The sequence below is a fragment of the Lactuca serriola genome, chromosome 2 (assembly GCF_051521515.1).
Source record: "Lactuca serriola cultivar US96UC23 chromosome 2, Lser_US96UC23_V15, whole genome shotgun sequence".
NCBI lineage: Eukaryota > Viridiplantae > Streptophyta > Magnoliopsida > Asterales > Asteraceae > Lactuca > Lactuca serriola.
In genome coordinates this window covers 177,646,595-177,668,854 of record NC_136409.1, presented here as the reverse complement: position 1 = coordinate 177,668,854, position 22,260 = coordinate 177,646,595, and the positions used below count along the sequence as shown (strand labels likewise).

Sequence of the window (22,260 nt, the reverse complement as noted above, 5' to 3'; positions counted from 1 at the left end):
TTAATCTTCCACCTCAATAAGATCCAATTCTGGACGAATGGACGGATGGCATGTTCTTAATGCAAAAAGACCTTCAATCAAGAATTGAACCCTTTTGTCTATATCTCCTTCATGAAGAATCCCACGAAAAGGCTCAAGAATACCAGGATAACAACAAAATAGCATTAGATGAAAAGAAGGAATTAAATAAATGGACAATGTGGTTGTGGTCTTTGAAGATAGGAAGGTTAAAACAAAACGACAATAAATGAACTCACCATGGAAGGCTTTGGGAGATAGATCCCGAAGTATTGATCCACATTCTGTAACAAAACCAATAGCAACCTCCACGCTATCATCAGTTGGATTTTCTAGTAGAATTGTGAGTAGTTCAAGAGCAATAAGCTCATGAACTACCTGTTGATTGACCAAATGAGCTATAAAACGTGACCGAAGCAAGCAATTAAGGCTGTGAAAACACATAGTGTCAGTATAATCGTAAAATAAACTACTACTCGATCTCAAATAAAACCAAGAAAAAGAAGAAGATGATTTGTACCTTGTCATTTCGCTTATATGCCCTTTGAAGCTGCAAAAGAATCCTCTTCAGAAGAAGGTCTCCGACTTCTAGGAATTTCGTGTTTATAACAGCAACAAGTGCTGCAAAAACGTCTATAAATACAGGAGATGCTGATTGGGATTTCATACATGATCGACAAAACAGTCCTCTTCCCCTGATTAAATTTTCAGCGAACAACTCAGGGATGATATACTTGATATTTGTTGCATTCACCTTGTTCATCAATTCGTTTATACTCTTTCTTAACGTATCCCATGTCATTCTTTGATATTCCATGCTACTTTTATCTTGAAATTCACTCATCATACGAGATTAACAATCACCTTGATCGACAACAAACAGCGACTTCTTACTTTGATCGAGCCCTAGGTTTTCCCTCTCTTTCACGAAAACAAATTTGAATAACCGATTTTGAATCATGGGTATAGATAGAGGTTGGTTAATTAAGTATAAAATAATCTCCGATAATCATTCCACTTTCCATATAAGTATTTCTAAATCTTTATCTCTTTATTAGGTTATAACCAAGTGAAACCTCAGTAGGTATATTTAAAATTTTTATATAGATAAAAAAATAATAAATGTAAAAAAAAAAACAATTATCGATTGTAAATAATTATGAATTAATTTGTTAATCAAAATAAACATAATAATATTATTAGGATATGATTTTGTATTTTCAAATTTTAAATTGAATTTGATTTGTTACAAAAAAAAAAAAGTAAAAAAAATTATAGAAAAATGACACATGTCAAAAAAAGACATTCTAAAAAACTGAAACTTATTATTTTTAAGTTTCATTTATTAGAAGAGATAGATAGATTAAACTTTGGACTTTCAATCGTTTTTCATTTATTTATTGTACATATATAATTTTATAAATATTAAAATATTGCGTAAATTTTAAATATGATGATCACCAAAAATTAAACTAAAAAATATATAAATATAATGTACAATAATTATATCATAAAAAAAACTTATACCCTCGATACTAATAATATTAATAGTATGATACCTAAAAATACTATAATTTAAATAGTAAATGATAAAACAAAATGAAGTCTTTAAAATAAAATTGTGATTTAAGTCTATTGATACTGTTGTATTAGTAGTTTAAAAATGCTTAGTGTATTCTTAATTGTTTGAAGTGGATGAAGAACTAATGGTTGATCATGTAAGACCCTAATTTTCTACAGGATTTATTTATTTCACTTTCTCAGAAACCTGATTTTGCTTAATGCATTGTTAAAGGACTTATTTATTTCACTTGCTCCATATATGACTCGATATCTTCCATGAAAGGGTGTATTTCTGACTACAGGTGAGTATTTTAAGAGGGATGAAGGAGTAAGTTTGGGAACGAAGGCTATATGCTCTGCATATTTAATGACTCAGGAAATGGAAGTAATGTGGATATATGTGTAATAGAGAAGGTTTGTTTTCTTCTCTTTGAATAACCGATTATCAGGCTGTTTCATTTTAGATTAGTGAGCTTTATGGGTTAAGTACTTAATCTAGCCAAAAAAAAAAAATGATATCATAGCTGGAATGCGATAGCTTTTACTTCATTAGTTGGTTGAGTTAACAGAGGGTGTTCTGAAGGGTCCAAATTTGGCATTGCACATAAGTTGATCTGAGCTTAACAACTATATGTGATTCTTTGCTCCACATGTTCTGGTGGATTTTTCAAGGCAGAATTCTATCCAAGAACATAAAACAAAGTAAAATTACTAATACATGTGATCATTATTTTATTATTATATTCAAATTTAAAGTTTTAAACTTTAAAGTTGTTTTACGTATTTTTAGAATGATGAATCTGTGTGGACATTGCTAAAACTAAACCCATTGAATTTTTTCTGTAAATTTAGTTACTTTTTGAAGAATTTTCCAAGATACAGAATGAGGAGGGACAACACATGGATCTCTACATCCCAAAGAAGTGATATGCCATGTAATTAACCCTTTCTAAATTTTAAATCTTTCTCAAAAAATGTGTGAATCATTCACCTCATTTTTCTTCTTCTTGCAGTTCTGCTACTACTGATAGGTTGATCACTTCAAAGGATATTGATTCTTTTCAGATCAATGTCGATGAGTCTGTTCGCTACACTTGCCAGTTTTCCAGTTTTGGTCTCTGTGGTTTTGTCAGTTTTCCACTTTTGCCCTCTACTGATGGATTGTTCTTATTCAGTTCATGCCACTTTTTCACTGCAGAATAAGATCAAGAGGTTAGTTTACAATCAAACATATTACTTCTAAAAAAGTAATCTGATATTGAAATAATTCATAAATTCAACACCACCAGTATCCAATCAACATGTTTTACCGGTTATTTTTCATTGTTTTATGTCAATTATAGATCAATTTAATGATTTTGCATATTCACTATTTTAGTACACTGCAATAACAGTAATGCTTATATATATATATTACTCAAAATATACTATTTGACCAATTTCACTTTATGGTGTGATGTTCATGTAATTGGATGCTGATAAAATCAAAAGGATATATGCAATTCTATCAAACAAAGTTCATACAAATTATATTGCCTATAATTTTGATCATTTTGTTTCTCACAAGGGTAAAGGGGTGTTGGATCGCACCATAATACCAAGTGTTAATGTTAAAATAAATGAGAAATATATATGCCATTTTTACCCTCCACGTTATTGATGTTGTTTATCATGTAAGGTGTTGCATTATGCATGATTTTGTGTTTTAAAACAGACAAGTATCTCATATAGGTAAGTAGCGCATGAATATTCGGATTGAATTTTTTGTTTCACTCATGTAAGGTCTTAATTTTTCATCTTTTTGAGCTGTTGAGGAATGTGATTTTGTTTTTCCCTAAAAAAATGAATTTGACAGATTTCGTTTGTTTGGTTATGTCAAATCTAGCATTTGGGTTTTTAGTTCTAACCCTTTGGTTTATAAATAAAGCAAAATGAACTTAATTTTCAAGGAAGAAAAGTACCATTTTTCATCACAAGGTTTAAATTTGTGTTTGTCACGTTATCAAATTGGATGAATATGCCCATGTGGTTGATTTTAATGCTACTTGATGACGATTTCAAGTTTTTGGACAAAACTACCCTTACTTCAGGTTTGATGTCTTGTGTATCTATTTGGATAGAGTGTAATATGGTATTTTGGTTTACATCGGGCGATTTTACCTCCAATATTGATATTATTGTTTCTGATGGAGTTCCTTTTGTCACAATATGCCAACTTCTTTATCAAGTTTAATTTTTTTTTAACAAACTTTGATCGACTTACTGGAAACTTTTTACCAATATAGACGATGTATTTTACTTTTCACCCATACTTAGATTTCTTTGTCCATAATAACAACTTACTTACCAATAATGGGAATATGTAACAGTCGCTTACGTTAGCTAATTTCCTTATATCCCGGTGAGGTGTATAGATATATTATTGGTCATTTGTCATAAATACATATGAATGAAGATTTAAAAGACCAAGAGTCGTAGCTAGCCTAATTTTATGAAATTATAAAATATTTTGATCAGCAGTCGATGGTATATTACTTTATTATCCTTCATCTGTTTTCTTTATTTTTCATAGGTTTTGGGGTTTTATTGTTAGTCCCATGGTTTATTACTTTTACAACTATGACATTGACAAGGAAAAAAAAGTCAACTTACTTTCAATTTAACACGTCTTAGAGAAAAAGATGAATTTTTATCTTTTCTTTATATTTTGTTTAATGGAAATCTTGGGAAGCAACACAAGTACATTGTCATTTTCACACATTCTTTATTGATTATATTTTATTATTACTAACTAAATTCATATGTGTGTGTCAATGTTACTTGTAGGCGGCATGTAAAAATGCACCAGAAAGAAGTGCAGCGAAGAGAGGTTTGGTCTCTAGCGAATTTACTTGGACTTTTATTTATTTATTTTTTTAAAATTGATGATTCGTCTACATTGTACTGAAATTGTAATTTAAGTTTGATTCATTGGAATGTTTATGGCCTGATTTAGTTTGGAACCACGAATCTAAATGCATATACAGGAATAGACTCTTATTCTTCTTTTATCTCTTCCCATGAACAATTAATATATCAATATTGCATCAAAGCAACTTTTATTTGTTCTTATCTTTTGAGGAATGAGCATGCCTATCGGACATGTGGAAGAATGTTGGCATTCAGCCGAATTTTACAACAAGGTAGTTATCACTTTATTAGTTCACTTTTATCCACCATTTTTTTTTTTATTTTATATTTTCATAAATTTTTAAAGACTTTATGATCCAGGTTTAAGGGATTATATGAAAGCTCACTACCCTTAGGGCCCTTATGGAGTACAACAGGATCAATCATTTCAACTTCTTCTTCGTTTTGCCCAAAACAAGGCCAACGAATGGCTGTTGTTTTCAGGAAATTAGTTCAAAACCTGTTACCTATGGTTAGTTTAAGTTCCATACTCCATTTTTATTTTGATTAAATGCAAGATATATCAATGCACTTCCTTTGATTTCTTCATTATTTATAGCACTCGCTTTCATTTTCATAGTACAATGCCTTCATAAGAAAAAAAATGAGAGTGGAATGCTATAATGACATGAAAGTAGAATGCTATGAATAGCAATGTACTTTCATTGTTTTTGTTTTTTTTAACTTTGAAAGAAACAGTTAATCTCAAAAAAGACTTCTAAATACTTCCAAATAAACCTTCAACTTTTTTAGTTTTCCTCAAAAAACCCATCACATTTTACAATATTTTTTTTGGCTAAAAATGACTAAAAGGGATAGATTGAAAAAAAATATACAAGGTCTCTTTCATGCAAAAAAAAAAATTGAGGTTCAATCCCAAAAAACACAAAATATAAGCTCTCTTCCGAAATTAACCCTTGAAAATTGTTCCAAATTATAGCAATTTTCAATGCCATAACTGGGTAGAGTTTCAAAGTATGTTCTAATAAAGAAAAAATCTGGAAGTACAATGCGGTAAATGTACTTATTTTCTTTCGGTTAATGGCACATTTTTTTTGTAGGGTTAAGAGGTAGCATAAGAGGTGGTCTTGAATATTCTCACAAGGGTAAAGGGGTGTTGGATCGATCGGAAAACAAAGAGGTTGTGGGGTTATATACACATTATTGAATCATTGGTTTTATTTGCTCACCCATGAACTGCTAAGGGACTATAATTTTTTATGTTTTTCATTACTACTTGTGTATGCGGTATCTTTGATATAGTATGGTACGTTTTGAATTTCGTTTCCGGTTTCTTTTGAAAAGAAATTGAGTTATCGTTTACGAAATTATTTTGGTTTGGTTTGTAATAAGAACATGGGCTTACTCCACGGTTGACAGAAACGTGGTAATCAAACTAATGAATATTAAACGCAATACCATTTAACTATAATAATAAAAAAAAAACGACAATGAAGGCTTCCGACCCCGGGGGACACTTCTCTAGTTTTAATTAAATCAGTTTTAGCATTATCGCCCACAAAACAACATAGGCTAAAATTCCTGAATAATTAAGAAAAAATCTAAAATACCAATGCACTTTTAGTAAACTTGCCACCACATAATTAGTTAATACAAATAACACAAATTAAATGACATGATACAACTTATAATTTTTACATTGCATAAATGTTGTCTATGGATTGCATCAGAAACTTTAGTTTCAACATGTCACCAAGTTGTGAGTTGTGTTGATCCATGTATAAACCTCAACAAATTAACCATGTTCTTTTAAGCTTTCTGAAAATTGATCTCTCAAACATCCCACATAAAAAAAATTCTTTAAAAACCATTACAGATTTTACACATTGAGATCCAGTTTGCTGAAAATCATATAACGTTACAATTACAATCAAATAGAACAAACCTCCAAAAACAACTAGTCCCTGCAACAGATATTCAATTTCTTCTCAACATAACAATACATGTAAACATGCTAACGTTTCTTTCGGCGCTTGCTGCTGCTCTTATGATCACTCTCACTCTCGCTCTCCGAACTAGAATCGGAACCGGAATCAGAACTGGAATCAGAACCGGAACCGGAATCCGATTCCGACGCAGGCTTTTGTTGCATGATAAGACGCGGCATGTTCTTGAGATACTCCCTCAAATTCTCTGTAATCCCACCAAGCCCAATGGAAGTAAAAAAATTGATGGAAAAACGCGTGTTCTTGGGATTATCTCTGGGGAAAATCGACTCAAAATCCTCTTGCATCAGCGGCTCACTCAACCGCTCGTTCAACAGCCGAATCCCAAGATGCTCAGACAGCTCCTGTCGTACAATAAAAGGGTAAAAAGGTAATTTTAATAATAATTAAAAAGTAAAAGTTACCTGGAAGAGGATCTTGATGAAGATTCTAGAAGAGGAAGTGGTGTCTTCTTCAGTGAGACGGATGTAAGCCAAGACATGCCAAGGCAAGGCATCAGTGCCGAGGAGATGCGCGAAAAATTTCGCAACATTCCGGAGTTTGTTGGTCTCGAGGCGGTGGATCATGGAGTATTGCTGAACAAAACATTTTTCAAAGTTTTCTTGATAGACTTTGTTGATCATGCAAAACCTTTGACCTAAAAGACCATAGTAACGAAGATATGTTCTCTCTTGACTGCAGCATTCCAGTAGCATTATGCATAGCTCCATCTGTGCAACCAAAAACCCCAGGGTTTTCGTTTTACTTCTATCAATTTTGAAACGGAATGGAATGAACGATTCCATTCCATTGTACTAAGAGAAAATATTTGTTTTTCTTACCTCCTGTCCGGGTTCGAGTTTGATTTTGAGGAGTTTATGACCCGCTTCTTCAAAGTCAACACTTGACATGATTGTTAGGTAGATTGTTCTTCGAAGATTGACAAGATTTGTTTCTGTTTCATCTCTGATTCTCATTTGCTCTTCATCTTCTTCTTCTTCTTCTTCTTCTGAAGATTCATCTTCATCTGAATCCTCCCCACCACCTTCTTCTTCTTCTTCTTCTTCAGATTCGTCGCCAAGAATTGTTTTCTTCAGGTCTTCATACTTCTTTTCATTCTCAATGAAATCAGGATCCATCTTGAAAATATCTATGTATGCACAACAAATACTGTTTTTATACACTTTACACCTACATAATGGAAAATTCATTTATAAATAAAATAAAAAATTTATGTACCTAGGGCAATCTCTGGATCGATTTTATCTAGAAGAGATACTTCATGTGTCAACTGATCTTCCAGCTCAACAAGATCCAACTCCGGACGTACAGCTGGATGCCCCTGTGTAGTAAAGTAAACATAACATGTCTGGAGATTAAATATATATTTTAGTTGTAAATAGTAATAAGATATGACAAGATTTTAAACCTGAAACTTGGCTTTTCTTAATGCAAATAGACCTTCAATCAAGAACTGCACCCTTTTGTCTATCTCTCCCTCATGAAGAATCCCACGAAATCGCTCAAAGATACCTGAATAATTTAGTACACAGAGTGTTGAATATGTTAAATAATGTCAACAATGACAAATGAAAAGAACAATGTACTTTTAGAAGATAAAAAAAAAAAATACTCACCATGCAAACCTCGGGGAGATAGATCCTGAAGTATTGATCCACATTCTGTAACAAAACCAACAGCAACCTCCACACTGTCATCAGTGGGATTCTCCAATAGAGTTGTGAGTAGTTCAAGAGCAATAAGCTCATGAACTACTTGTTGGTTGACCAAATGAGCTATAAACTTGACTGCAGCAAGTAATTGAGGCTGTGAAAACACTTAGTGTCAGTATAAATATAAAATATACTAATTCTCATAAAAGAAGTCACAGGTAGACGAAACAAACAACTTGCACCTTGTCATTTCTCTTATATGCCCTTTGAAGCTGCAAGATAATCCTTCTGAGCAGAAGGTCTCCAACTTCAGGGAATTTGGTGTTTACAACAGCAACCAGAGCTGCAAAAACATCTGTAAAACCAGGAGATGCCATTTGGGACTTCATGCATGATCGACAAAACAGTCCTCTTCCTCTTATCAGATTTTCAGCAAACAACTCTGGGATGATGTTTTTGATGTTTGTGGCGTTGACCTTGTTGACCAAACCATTTATACTCTTTCTTAATGCATCCCATGTCATTCTTTGATACTCCATACTGCTTTTATCTTGAAATTCACTCATCATACGAGCCAACTTAAATGGTGGAATATACACCCCTCCACTCTTTCCTAAATTAGTCATGCTTTCTTGCAAATCAGCCAGCTTTTGGAATCTTGGGCCTTCATCCGGTTTTTCTTTATCCCCATTTTCATCCCCTTTATGCTTTGACACATCATCATCATCATCAGTTCTTCTTCTATCTTTATGATCACCATTCCTCTTTCTGTCCCTTTTATAATCTTCATCATCATTCTTTTCATCTTTGTTCCTATTCCTTCTCCTTTTGTATTTATTATCTTCATCATCACTCCTTTTATCCTTACCCTTTCTCCCTCTCTTCCTGATTTCACCAATTTCCTTATCACTTTTCCTCATCTCACCATCTTCTTCATCACTTATGTCCTCATTCTTTTTCCCTGTTTTCCTGATTTCACCAACTTCTTCATCACTTTGATCATGTTCATCAATTCTTTTCTTGTCTCTGTTGTTCTTATCATGTCCATCTTCATCGTCACTCCTTATGTCCTTGCTCCTACCTCTTTTCCTTTCCTTGTTCCTCCTATCATTACCATCTTCATCATCATCCCTCCCTCCTCTTCTCCTGTCATTATCATCTTCCTCATCCCTACCTTTATCTTTCTTTTTGTCTCTTCGTTTATCATTTTTATCTTCATTGTCACTCCATCCATCTCTTCTCCTCCTCCTATCATTAGCATAATCATCACCACGCCTCTTATCCCCATTCATATCATTTGCATCTTCATCATCACTCCTATTCCTGTTCCTATCTCTCCTATCATTAACAATTTCCTTGTTCCTATCTCGTCCCCTCCTACCATCTTCATCACTCTTATTGTTGAGCCTCCTATCTTGACTGTCTCTTTCACTCCTGTATCTATCATCATCTCTTCTTCTCTTATATTTATCATCTTCATCTCTGTCCCTTTGTCGCTCCATCATTTAATCAGCTTACCTGTTACTTAAACAATGGCACAAAGTCATTCAGTGCACATTAAGTAAGGACTGCAATGTATAAGAATTTATTGCAATGTGCTTTTACCACTTTAATTAAATTATTTTTAAAAGTATCAAGTGATTAGCAATTTAGCATTAAGATACATGTATCATGAATACTAAACCAAAAGAACACATTCAACAGCAACATTTCATCATATCCCTTTAACACATTCAAATTCGATCGTATATCATCAAAATCAAGCATAAAACATCAAAATCAAAGCATAACATCAACTATAGATTATGATTGAACAAATCTGATTACAGGGGCGGAACACGAGTATAAAATCGAGGGGGCCAATACTCTTTTTTCTTAATAAATCGTAGTAAATTAGAAAATAATTTAACCAAGTCCCAAATCAAAATAACATGACTAGTTTTAATAATAATAAATTTAATAAGTACAATTATGTTAAAAATTGATTAACATGTCTTGGCTCTTCATATAACTTTTTTATCATACTATTTTTTTAACGATATTTTTTATGATACCTATAAAAATACAATATTTAACCCTAAGGCACAATGAAAAGACAATAATAGACTCATCAGAGTTATAGGTAAGGTATAGCATACTAGGTTGTAATTAGTAGTCCAGTACAATGTACATAATGCCATTATAAGAAGAAAACAAGAAGGGATTAGAAACATAAAGGTGGTGTTTGTTTTGGAAGTGGTAAAATGTCTTTAGTCTTTTTCCGTGTCTTCATACAAGAAGTCTTTATATAAAAGATTTTTTTTTTTAATGTCTTTTTCAAATGACCCAAGTTCACCAATATATGTGAAGTCTTTTTTTTTTTAAACCCAAATTTTGTTTTTATTTTAGTAGCCATTAATTGCCATCGTGGGAGTTGCACCCGAAGGTTATCTTTTTTGTCATTTTATCAAAGGGCATATTCGTCAAAACACCAAAACTACACTAGTGAGAAACCAAAAACCAGAAATGTACTACAACCAAGGCACTAGAAGGAGCAGCAGGCACCTGTAACACAAAATAAAACCAAGGGCAAAAAGGTCAATGTTTGACATGAGTCTTGAAAACACCAGCAAAGTAATAAAAAAGGGCATGTAATTGAGATAACATGTGATCAACCCACTCAAATCTCAAGGCAACCAACAACATGAGAGATAAACAACAAAGTAAATAGTACTTAACAAAAAAAATAAACAACAAATTGAGTTTGGAATCAATGATTCCGATGTTGGTTTCAAGAAGAAGCAAGTGCTTCTGAAGCGAGAGCACAGTAGACAAGTTGAGCTTAAAGATGAGAAAAGGGTATCAAAAAATTACTAGCCCTGTAGTAATTGATGCTTGTTGATGGCTTTATGCGTCTTGTGTGAGATGATAAATCATAAATCTTGTTTTACAATATCCTAGTTTGCCTTGAAAAATTGAATCAGTGACATTTTCATATACAGATGTAGCTGATGAAAAGAAAAAACTCCACATACAATAATAAGATGTTCCTAAATCTTAATTCAAAGCAATTATTCATTATGATTCAACTGAAGGAGTAGATTCGCATCTAAATTACCGATTGGACACTACAAATTTTGGACAGCAGATTTGGTGCCAAAGGGATTTCAAAGAAGAAAATTACTTGTTCAAACAGGAAACATCTTATAGTTTTCTGGTATAAGAGCAGTAAGCAACAGGAAAATTACATTTTAAACAAAGCATAATCAATTAGATCCGGTAGAAAACAAAACAAAATCAAACAGATAAACAGGAAGTTATTCAAGAAATCAACAACATTGAGGTTTTTAATTGACAAAATGGTAAATGGTAGATGGGATTTCACCATTAATGGAGTTTAAAGTAATAATACAAGTTGAGAGGGAGATAAGAAAAGAGAAACGAAAGAGGAGAACGAAGAGCGATGGAACAGATTGTACCTGATGACCCGGCGGCGGCGGCGATGTGGAGTGACGGAGGCAGAGCATGAAGTGTCGAAGGCGGATCAATGACCGATGTCCGCCAGAGGTATGGCCGGTGTGGGAGGATGCAATCGTGAAAGGGAAAGAGCGAATGGAGGCGATGAATGTATTCTGCAATTAGAAGCGGTATTTTTAGTTCTTTCAGGAAAAGAGATGAAAAAGTCTTTCTGGGTCTTTTATCTTCCAGAAAACAAAAAATCTTTACCTGAAACTGAAATTAGTGAGAGTGTAGTAGATACATCGCAAGCTATGACGGAACAAACTTATTTAATTGGAGAACCGCGGTGCAAAAGGAGAGCGGAGGTTGATCTGGACCTAGCGGCTCCGATGATAGAAATTAATTAACGACGCAGGGAAGAAACAACGATAGGACGGAGAGGAGAGCGGAGAGCCGCATCGGCGGTTATTGAAGATTTTTGCTCCGTGGGTGTATATCTGAACGAGGGTTAGATTACAAAAAAGTTATTTGATTTAGATCTCAGCATAAATTTTGATATGGTTTGGATATTTGAAAAAAAAAAAAAAATCCGTCCAATTGATTAAAGGATTTCAAATATTTCAAAATCATAATTCTTCTTATTTTTTATTTGTTATTTTTTATTTTGGTGTCCCTATATTCCTTAATTACTTTGAGAGGTGAAGTGTCATCCTTTTTTGTTTAATTATTCTTGGAAAATTTAAGAAAAAACATCATAAATGATCCCTGTGGATTCCCAAAATCTGAAGTTTAGTCCCCGGGGTTTAAAAACCTCATAGATGGTCCCTGTGTTTTCAAAATTTTTGACGATTGGTCCTTATTGCTAACTCCGTTAACTTTTGTCCGTTAATTGAGGGGCATTTTCGTCATTTCACCCCACAATGACCATTCATGATCTTTTCAGTTATTTTAAAAAAAAAAAAAAAAAAAAAAAAAAAAAAAAAAAACTAAATATAATTTAAAAAAAAAAAAACTAAATATAATTAAAAAAAAAAACTAAACATCATTGCTTCCCCAAAATTGAGTCTGTTCGTTCCCAAACCAAAATTCTTTTGTTAGTCATTAAACCCAAATTTTCGTTCTTATAGTTCTTCCCAAACCCAAGGCAAATACCCTTCGAATCAATCAACCCCAAAATCAGACTTCGTTTCTTCAAGCAATAACTCAAAATCGTTATCACAGTCCAAACAACAACCAGGAACACTTCGTACAGCATCATTCCTAGTCGACTATCTGCAAACAATTTCCATTGAACCATGGCTTCGTTCGTTTTCAAGAAATTCGACCCTTTAGATTCCATCAATTCCAAATCAATAAACCAAATCATCAATCAACAAACTTCCAATAGCTAGCAAACCTTCGATTATCACTCATCATTCAAAATCATCAACGAAATAGGACTTGTAAAATGATTCCAATCTTCTAACTTACGTCAGATGTTACATCGAACTTGGTTCTCTGAACCACGTAACAAACTCATCGTAGTCGGACTCAATTTGATATGACCACTAGGGTCGGAATAACAACTATCTTACTAGTCATCACCGAAACAATGGTAACAACATACTTGAATAAAACGAGACCAATCATAAACATAAAGATAAAATATTTAAAATAGGAATTTTAAATACTTAATATTCAAAAAACTAAAACAAAAATAAATATACTAGGTTGAAACCAGGTTGAAATTGAGTAAATTAATTACACGAATTATCCCTCGTGCAAGTGCCAAAAGGCGTGTTTAGTCCCTATTTTCAAAAATAAATTCGGACCTTCCATCGTTTGGTTTAAGCTTGCATGTTTCATCCCTAAAAGATGATTTTGTTGTGGTTTTAGTCTGTGTCATATGGAAAATGACCATAACACCCAAGTCCTACCCACCATCTATCCTAACCTCACCACTTTAAAATTCCACAACCATGAAAACCTTTCCCTTTCTCTCTCTCTCTCTCTCTATCTCTCTCCCCCCTCGTTTGGAAGATGATTTTGTTGTGGTTTTAGTCTGTGTCATATGGTCATAGCTAAATTTGAAGATATGACCTCAAAGGAAGACTCATTGAGTAACAGGATGGTGTTTGAGTTCACCGATGGTGGAATTTCAGAAGTCGCCACCGCTCTGCTTGTAACATCCTGTTTCAAGAAGTTTCTTATTTTCGGGATTATGGATGATGAATTTATTAGTAAAGGTCTTGGGCGTCAAGGGAATGGGGTTTACACCTTATTGGATGATGATAATGTTGGATAAGTGATTAAAGCCTTGGTTTGTGTCTTGGAGTCAAAATGTAAAATAGGAAAAATTATGTTTTTGACTTCTTTCATGAATTATGGTTTTTAGTTCGACATTTGTTAAGCCAAAATTAACTAGATAGAAGTATGGGGCTTCTCATTACCTTTCTATGGATATAAAGATTGCCAAAAACGGAGTTGAAACGAAGAAGTTATTACTATTTGAAGTTGGAGTGAAAGTGGGTGAAAATCCGTTCTCACGACATGAGAATGCTCATGAGGTGAGAATATATTCTCATGACATGAGAACTCTGTAGCCCAAAGCCCATGAAATTTTTAGGGTTTTCACGGTATTTAAAGGTAAGGAGTCATGTTTTAGGGTATTTTCTTAGCATTCATCATATCTAGAACCTCTTGGGAGAAACCCTAGCCTCCATTTTCAATATTTAAGCCTCCCCTTTCCTCTATCATCCATTTTTGGATTTTTTGGTGGTTTTGGAGCAATGTTTTCATGCAAGATTCATCCTTCAAGCTTGGCAATTGAAGATCTCAACTTTCATCTACCTTCTAGACCTTTGTAAGTTATAAAGTTCCAAGATTTGTTACATTTCATCTTTGGATCTAAGTGTATTTGGTGTTTTGGTCCATTTTAATGAGTTTTGAGTGAGAGTTGGGAATAAAGTTTGCAACTTTATTACTCTCCAAGGTCCCAAGCACATTGTATGTTTCAGATCTAGACTCCAACACCTTTTTGATCAGTTTAGAATGTTTCTTGGACCTCATGGACTAGGAAAGTTTTGATTTTTTTTGCCTTCCCATTCAGTTATGCAAGTTATTTTGGTCATTTAGGCCATTTTGGTGTATTAAAGTTTAGATCTTGAAAGTTTTTGACCTTGTTATGGATAAAGTTGGAAACTTTATCCATCTAAACATCATATTGATTTAGATATGAATGTTGGAGAGTTGGACTTAATGGTTTAAGTTGAGAAATATGTATTTTTGGTCCCTTTGAGACTTAAAGACTAGATCTTGGTTATTTTGACCATTATGGAGCTATTAGGAACCATGAAAATGTGATCTTGGTCCATTTCTTCCCTCCATGCAAGAGTTATGATGCCTTGGTTTGTGTATTAAGTTAGGGTTTTGGTGGGTGGACTCCTTCTAGCCATAGAAAGTCATAAAGTTGGAAACTTTACGACTTAGAATATTATTTGGGACTATATTTGAGCTTTGGACATGAGATCTTAATGAAATAAGCACTTAATGAAGGAAAATGGAACTAGTCGTGTACGTTGGGCGTACCTGGTAGTACGCTAAGTGTACCATGCTGGAGCCCCGTAATCAGGAAGGGATGTACTACGCTGAGTGTAGTGACTGAGTACGTTGGGCGTACTCAATCTGTGTTGACCGCCTTTGACTTTTTGACCCGTTGACTTTTTGGATCAGTTTGACTTTTGGTCAAACTTGGGTAGAATTGAGTATTTGACTAAGGATTGGTCTCGGTTTGGTTTTAGGAAGTTTGGGTTAGCTATTCTGATGCTAAGGTAGCTGTTGGGCTTCTGTTGAGTAGTTAAGGTGAGTCTTCTCACAGTATTTGCGGGTCGAAGGTACCAATGTTGGCTCATTGTTATGTTATGGGATGCTAGTTGTCTATGCGACTCTTGCACGTGTTTGTATGTATACTGAGCAGGGCCCGATGTCGGGCGGGGCCCACCACATATGACTGACAGATCTTGTATGTATGGTATGTCGTATTTTGGGCCGAGCGAGGCCCGATGGATGTCGAGCGGGGTCCGATGTATATATGTATGGTATGTGGTATTTTGGGGAACTCACTAAGCTTCATGCTTACGGTTTATGTTTAAAATGTTTTTAGGTGCTTATGGTTTCAAAAGGAAGGGTCGGCTTGATCGCACTGCATCCCTTGGAGATTTAATCTGCATTGATTGTTTATGTTTTTACTCTGATGTTTTGAGAATACTTTTATTATAATTGTTATTTGGAATAATGAATGAATAGTTTTGACTTAATAAAAATAAAAAATTTCTTGGTATTTTTGGGGCGTTACATTGCACGTGCTAAGACCCCTGTCGATCTCCGCCTCGAAAGCTATCATCGACCACCAACTATGAAGCCGAATCTTAAATCAGAAGTTGCCACCGATTTTCTATTTCATTGTGACTCCTTGAAACTTCTAGTAAAGAAAGCATGCACAAAGTTAAACAATAAAGTTTGGGTATTGTTATTGAGTAGACAATCTAATAAGGAAAGCAGCTTAGAGGCGTTAAGAGGAAATCTGTGGAACGCGTTCTGCAGGGAAGGCAAGGGGAGAACGAGATGACGGAGTCGACACAATCTCCAAGTGGTGGTGAAAATGGAGCCGACATTACGTCGTTGGTGGCTTTAAGAACAAGCGTCAAAGCAAGTAAGACGGTGACGATTGCAGAAACATGGGATCGACTAGAAAAGCTCAAGGGGGTCACAATTTTTGGTTTGGGTGTTCTTATGGTGGTTGATGCTCAAGATTAAAGAGCACGATTAAAATCTGGAAGGGTGGGGTTGAGTTGAAGTTCGGAGTAATGGGGTGTGGTGGTACACCCATTTTTTTATTTTAAAAATTATACACAAGCTAAAAATAAATCAATAAAGAAATGAGAAAGGTCGGTATAGTCATTCCATGTCGGGGGATGAAGCATGCAAGATTTAAACATAAGATAGATGGTTTGAGTTAATTTTTGAAAATAGAGACTAAAACGTGTCTTTTACACCTGTACGAGGAACAATTCATGTAATTTACTTTTGGAAATTTCAACCATAACTCGATTTATTTAACTAAATAGGTTAAACAGGTTAACATATTTAATTAAACGATTTTAAAATCTTAACCCAACCCGCTAATTATTTGGAATAATACAAGGTTTTGTTGGCATATTAGATTTTTTTACCAGCTCTAATTCTTTGTGATAGCAATATGCATACTAAAGTCACATGCGGTTTATGCTACGATATGCTAATTTCTATACACAAGCATTCACATCACAAGGACATATATCCCCTAATAAACACAAGTACAAGGAAACCCTTCATCATGTTTATGACATGATAGTAACAACCTGCATTTTCTACAAACAAAAATGTTTCTTCAATTCCGCGAAGGCTAAAGTTTATTACAAATTTTCATATTTGTATAGCTATTTTGAAAGTTGTTAAATTAATGTCCATATACTAACCACACTATTTCATTCAGTTTTAGTAGAATCAATTGAATATGAGTTATCAAGATTGAAACAAGAAAACAAAGAAAAACAATTTGAAATATAACTAGCTAACATTGCAATTGTTATCATTGTTCCATGAAAAATACTTTGATTGAAATTTGATAAGCTTTATGAAATGAGGTTTATCTAAGGCTGGAGGGTGTGGTGTCACCGAAATCGCACTCCCTCCCCAGCCACATAAGCGTCATGTCATTTTTTACCATTCAAGTGTGGTTTCTTGCCACACCAAGAGAGTGGTGCCACACATTCAAAAAAAAAAACTCAACAACCAACAACCGGTCAATCCTTCCCAATTCTCCTCAACCAATCACAGAACGCGACCTTGAAGGACCACACTGCGGCCAAAACCGCGCAAGACCGCGGTCTAGGGCGGTGTGCGCGGTCCAGCTGGCGCGAACCGCGGTCCCAAACCGCAGCCATACCGTGCAACCTAATATCCAAAGAAAAATAAAGAAAATGCTAGAAACATTTTGGTGACGAATGATTGATCGAGGGGACAAAGGTTGGGATCCATAAAGCATGAAAGTTACGTCTAACGGTTAACATCAATAAATACAATATTTTTATATAATTAATTAAACATCTGGACTTGTACCCTAACGTACACTTCCCCTACTCTATCACTAACTAAATATCTCCACCACTCCATCCCATTTATATAGATAACTTTTTTTAATATATTCATGAAAAAAAATCCACCACACTTGTTTGTTAACTTGTTAACTGGTTTAACAGATTGATACAACAACAAAGTGATAAATATTTCACATATCATGATAGGTTAATGTCACACCTATAACTTTACTTCACATGATAGGTTAATGTCACAATTATAACTTCCGAGTAAATTACACGAATGGTTCATATGGTTTGATCTAATATGCATGCCTAGTCCCAAACCTTTTTTTTTTCACATAGATGGTCTTCATTGTTTGGATATATTTCGGTTTTGGTCGTGAATCAAGTTAAAATGACTCTTCATGATATCTTTTAACTTTTTTAATTCTTTTTTACATCATTTGTATATTATTAAATAAAATAGTGAATCAACGGACCCACACCATCATAGACCCACCCCACATTATTTCCTTTTCTCTTTTCCCTCTCCCTTCTTGTTTCATTTTTTCACGTGTTTTCCCCTTCTTACAATCGCCCACGTCGGAGGCTCTTTCTTATCTCGTCTGAAACCGAACCCTGGCCGCCTCTCTGTGATTTATCACTCTTTCGCTGCGAACCTCACCAAAAACAAAAGTCTAGCCTCTCGTTCCTCTCTTCTCTTGATGAAAATCGAGTTCCTCTGTTCATTTGTCAGTTCCCTAGCCATCGTGCCCCATCATTCCTATGAACAAAAAACCTAATATCACCATTGCCTTATTGTTCTGGAACCTTGGTCCTCATATTTCAACTTTGTTTTTGACGAACAAAAAGCCAACCCGGAGTCTTCAAAGTTGGCTCCTCTTTTTTATCTTCTTTGGTCACAATCACAATTGAAGCTTACGTACAAGATCGATTTGTGGTTTGATTTCTTAGATTTGTGGAGGAAAAGGTCCAAAGGGAGTAACCCTAAGGGACATGTTAGGGTAGATTAGTGGGTCCAAATAAATAAAGAATAAAAAAAATAAACAAATGATAAGAAAAAAAATACAAAAAATATAGTAAAGGCAATCAACCGAAACAAAAACAAACTACAAGAATGGTACGAGTTTAAAAAGAAGAGTTACGGACCCAAGATGCAGATTACCCCAAACTATAGGGACCATTTATGCAATTTACTCTAATTTGTAGTTTAGACTGTTTAGTTTTATAATTTAGTTTTTTACGTTGCCAATTTAAATATACACTTGATCCTGTTTTTAGCAAGTGTGACCCTTGTAAAGTAAAGGAAAAAAGGTGTCTTTTTTCTTTGACCATTGACCACTTTGGCAAAAGATATATATAGTTAGGCCAAAACTAAAGCAAAGTGCGAAGGGTCACTTCCGTCATCTAACACCTTGTGATTCTTCCTTCCACCAATTAATTAACCAACTCATGGAGATGGAGTTGAGTTGACCTAAAACTATCTTGACTATTATTATACACCTAATTCACTCACATGGTAAGGTAACAAGGCAAGACTCATGTGATCATCATTAAAAAATTCAGTACACAAAAGAAAAGAGCCAATAATAATTAAATACTAATTCTACAACACATGGTTAAGTTAAATAATCATAACCAGGGTTGGGGTTTGATAGATGTACAATTAATTAATCAGAAACTTTTGAGCCATCATATGAAGAAACGAAGAAAGAGTTTTGGTTCTTTTGTAAAAACCTACATATCAACACAACACACAAACAGTCAATATAATCATGTTTTGGTCAAAATAAAAATAATTAAAAAAAAAAAAAAAAAAGTGTACTTGAGAAAGTCGACAAATTTTTGGTGCAAGCGCGTAACAAGATCCTCTTCTATATTCACGTATGGCAATAGATCGGGCAATTTAACTGACAAAAGAAAAAAATAATTAATTATTAAACGAAATAGAAATAATTAATAATTAAGAGAGAGAGAAAGTCACCAAAGAGGCGGAGTAGATGTTCAGCACCATATATGGTTGAAGGAGAAACATCATCTGCAACTGCTTCATGATACTGGTGGCGTTCTTTATTATATAAAAGAATAATAGGCAAAGCCCTGTCAAAGTAACACCTTAATCCCTTCAAAATCTCTCCAACTCCAACTGAATCTGTCATCCTGTTATGTTATGTAATGTATTCAAATTCAACCACATCATATCATAGTAAAATTACTATCACATGCCTCTTTTATATTATAACTCTTTACTTACATGCCATCTTTCTTTGATCTGTATTCAAGGTATTTTTCAAATATATCATCAATATTTGGAGAACGTGGAAGTTCAACAAGCTGCAAAAAAAAAAAAAAATTACTTTTCAATTTACTTCAATAATTCATAATGAATAAGTAAAAACACCAACCTTATCCTGCTCATTCACAAATTCCCAATCATCCACAAGTTGCTTCTTTAAAGCTGATGGAATTTGAATGTTTATAAGGTTTTCAACACTTGCATTCTCCTTCTGAGTGACACAATCAACCCAAACATATTAAATAAGACTATTTTACAAGGTAAATGATATAATACAATATAGTTACCTCAGTGCTTGAATCATTCTTTCGTTTCTTCCCTTTTGCCCCTATAATAATAACGTTCAAATAATAGGAAACAATAAGTACACATACAAGAAATGATGTGTGATAAGTTGAGGGAAATGGGAACATACCACTTGATACTTTTGGCTTAGTTTGGGTTGACTTTCCTGACTTTGAATTTCGGTCAACGCCCTGTTTTTTGTCAAGGGCTTGTTGTTTAAGGATGTTTTCTTCAGTGTTTTTCATCAGGCGATCAACACCTACCCATTCATCCCAACTGTTGCCAAGATAACAACTTTTTTAATACCCATTTCTTTACATATTCTAAAAAGTGAGCCAAAATAAAAATAAAAACTAGCCTAAAGGGTTGACCATTTGTAAATTATGTAAGTTAAGAGAAAGGGGATATAGGAAGTAAAAGCATACTCACGTTTTACTCCAACCCTGCAAAACAAATTGAAAAGTATCCACTGGTTAATATTGCAATGTAAAAAAGTTATATATATTAGGAGATATTATTTGAAACTTACAAGGTAATGAACAAAATATTTCCACTCATTCTTCCGAATCTCAGATTTTTGAACCTTCAGGATATGAAAAGAAAAAGAAAAGTGTGAAGAGATCAGATCAAACATGTAATATCAAACATTTGTGTGTGTGTGTGTGTCTTCAAATGCTAGCTAATCAGTTAGTACATTATTCTCCAAATTAGATACTTTATTTGCTTTTATGTTTCCTGAAAGGCATCTTTAATGCTCCTACAAATCATGGTTACTAAAGGCACTTGACAGCATTTACTTCTTTCTCTCTTGTTCCCACAACTGCAATAATCCTGGTCAAGTTTACCCTAGTACTACAAAAATGAGAGAGCAATGAAATGAGGAATAATAGGTTCTTAAGTCAGGTATTTCATCCTCTGATTCCAAACTGTTAACTGGTTAAAAAAATATCATAATGATAACACATTAGTTTGAGTGTTTGACTTTGTGTACTAGCATATCTGCCCTCCTATCTCAATCATCATGGAGATAAACCATATCAAATCCTAATCCATGTGTATAAATATTAGAATACTGATGTTTACAGTGTCGAATTGAATGAGTATTATCTGTTCTCCTATACATATCTAAAGACTACGTTGTTGCCTCATATAACAATTATCAAATTACCCAGAAAGATTACAAAACATGGCGATTTGGAAACAAACAAAACAAAAGCACAGCTTAAATTAGCTAGCTCTACAAAAATGTTGAAATTTCAGCAATGATTGAACTCATTTTGTCAATATTATGTTACAAATAGGACATGCCAGTAATCTATGACTGTAAAGCATTTTATTAACATATAGTCCACTTTGCGCGAAGGGGGGGACATATGATTCACCGGATATGAGTCTGATTCCGTGTAAATTAATCCAATGTCCCCAAATTTATAAAACCCTTCACACTTGCAAACATCATTAATATCCAAAACCATCGGTAAGTGCGAGCAGTTGTCGAACTTGCAACTCCCAAATTGTTTAGATTGGGAACCCTAACATTTTGTTCGAGTCGGGTAGAAATAAACCAAACCCTATGTATTCTGGTTCTCAATAAAACGAACTAGTAGTTGTGTTCTCGTAACCTCGGTTTGTTCAAGTTGTTTAATGACTATATCAATAATGAACAGAATATGAGAGAAAATCAAAATGAACGAATGAGAGTGTGAGATCGAGAGCAGGCGAGTTAAAGAGGTGGAAAACAGTTCACATGCCTTGGCTTCGTAGATACGAGGGCCATGATAGGCGAGAACTTTCTCGCCATCGGAGAAGAGCTTGGAATTAGAATCAGCGCGACGGCGATTGGCTGCGGAATTGTCGGCACCGTTGGCCGAATCCTCCTTGGAACTCCCCATTAGCGTAGTTGCTCGGGATAAACCCGCCTCTTTTTGATTTCGTGGTTTCACTTTCAGGGGTATTTGGTTCATTCCCCCGAT

At 34.2% G+C, this 22,260-nt stretch overlaps 2 protein-coding genes and 1 pseudogene across 4 annotated transcripts; all 3 read right to left on the bottom strand.

Moving 5' to 3' along the window:
* Positions 1-820, bottom strand: LOC145089813 (pre-mRNA-splicing factor cwc22 pseudogene; annotated as a pseudogene).
* Positions 821-6,338: 5,518 nt separating this feature from the next.
* LOC145087510 (uncharacterized) lies at positions 6,339-12,115 on the bottom strand. 2 transcript variants are annotated; one of them, XM_079025475.1, is made up of 9 exons: positions 11,855-12,115; positions 11,608-11,760; positions 8,392-9,673; positions 8,114-8,303; positions 7,906-8,009; positions 7,716-7,818; positions 7,319-7,626; positions 6,902-7,207; positions 6,339-6,841 (listed from the first exon to the last, which is right to left on the bottom strand). In XM_079025475.1, the coding sequence occupies exons 3-9, from the start codon at positions 9,652-9,654 to the stop codon at positions 6,506-6,508; spliced, it is 2,610 nt and encodes an 869-aa protein (XP_078881601.1). In that variant the 5' UTR covers positions 9,655-9,673; positions 11,608-11,760; positions 11,855-12,115; the 3' UTR covers positions 6,339-6,505. The 2 variants fall into 2 exon arrangements, with proteins under 2 accessions (XP_078881601.1, XP_078881600.1); XM_079025474.1 differs by having other exon boundaries at positions 8,392-9,667.
* A 7,157-nt stretch (positions 12,116-19,272) lies between these two features.
* LOC145087509 (protein MRG1-like) lies at positions 19,273-22,260 on the bottom strand. 2 transcript variants are annotated; one of them, XM_079025473.1, is made up of 10 exons: positions 22,039-22,254; positions 20,817-20,870; positions 20,717-20,730; positions 20,418-20,563; positions 20,290-20,330; positions 20,112-20,213; positions 19,961-20,040; positions 19,691-19,866; positions 19,532-19,616; positions 19,273-19,443 (listed from the first exon to the last, which is right to left on the bottom strand). In XM_079025473.1, exons 1-10 carry the CDS (start codon positions 22,249-22,251, stop codon positions 19,377-19,379), a joined length of 978 nt encoding a protein of 325 aa, XP_078881599.1. In that variant the 5' UTR covers positions 22,252-22,254; the 3' UTR covers positions 19,273-19,376. The 2 variants fall into 2 exon arrangements, with proteins under 2 accessions (XP_078881599.1, XP_078881598.1); XM_079025472.1 differs by having other exon boundaries at positions 20,290-20,563; positions 22,039-22,260.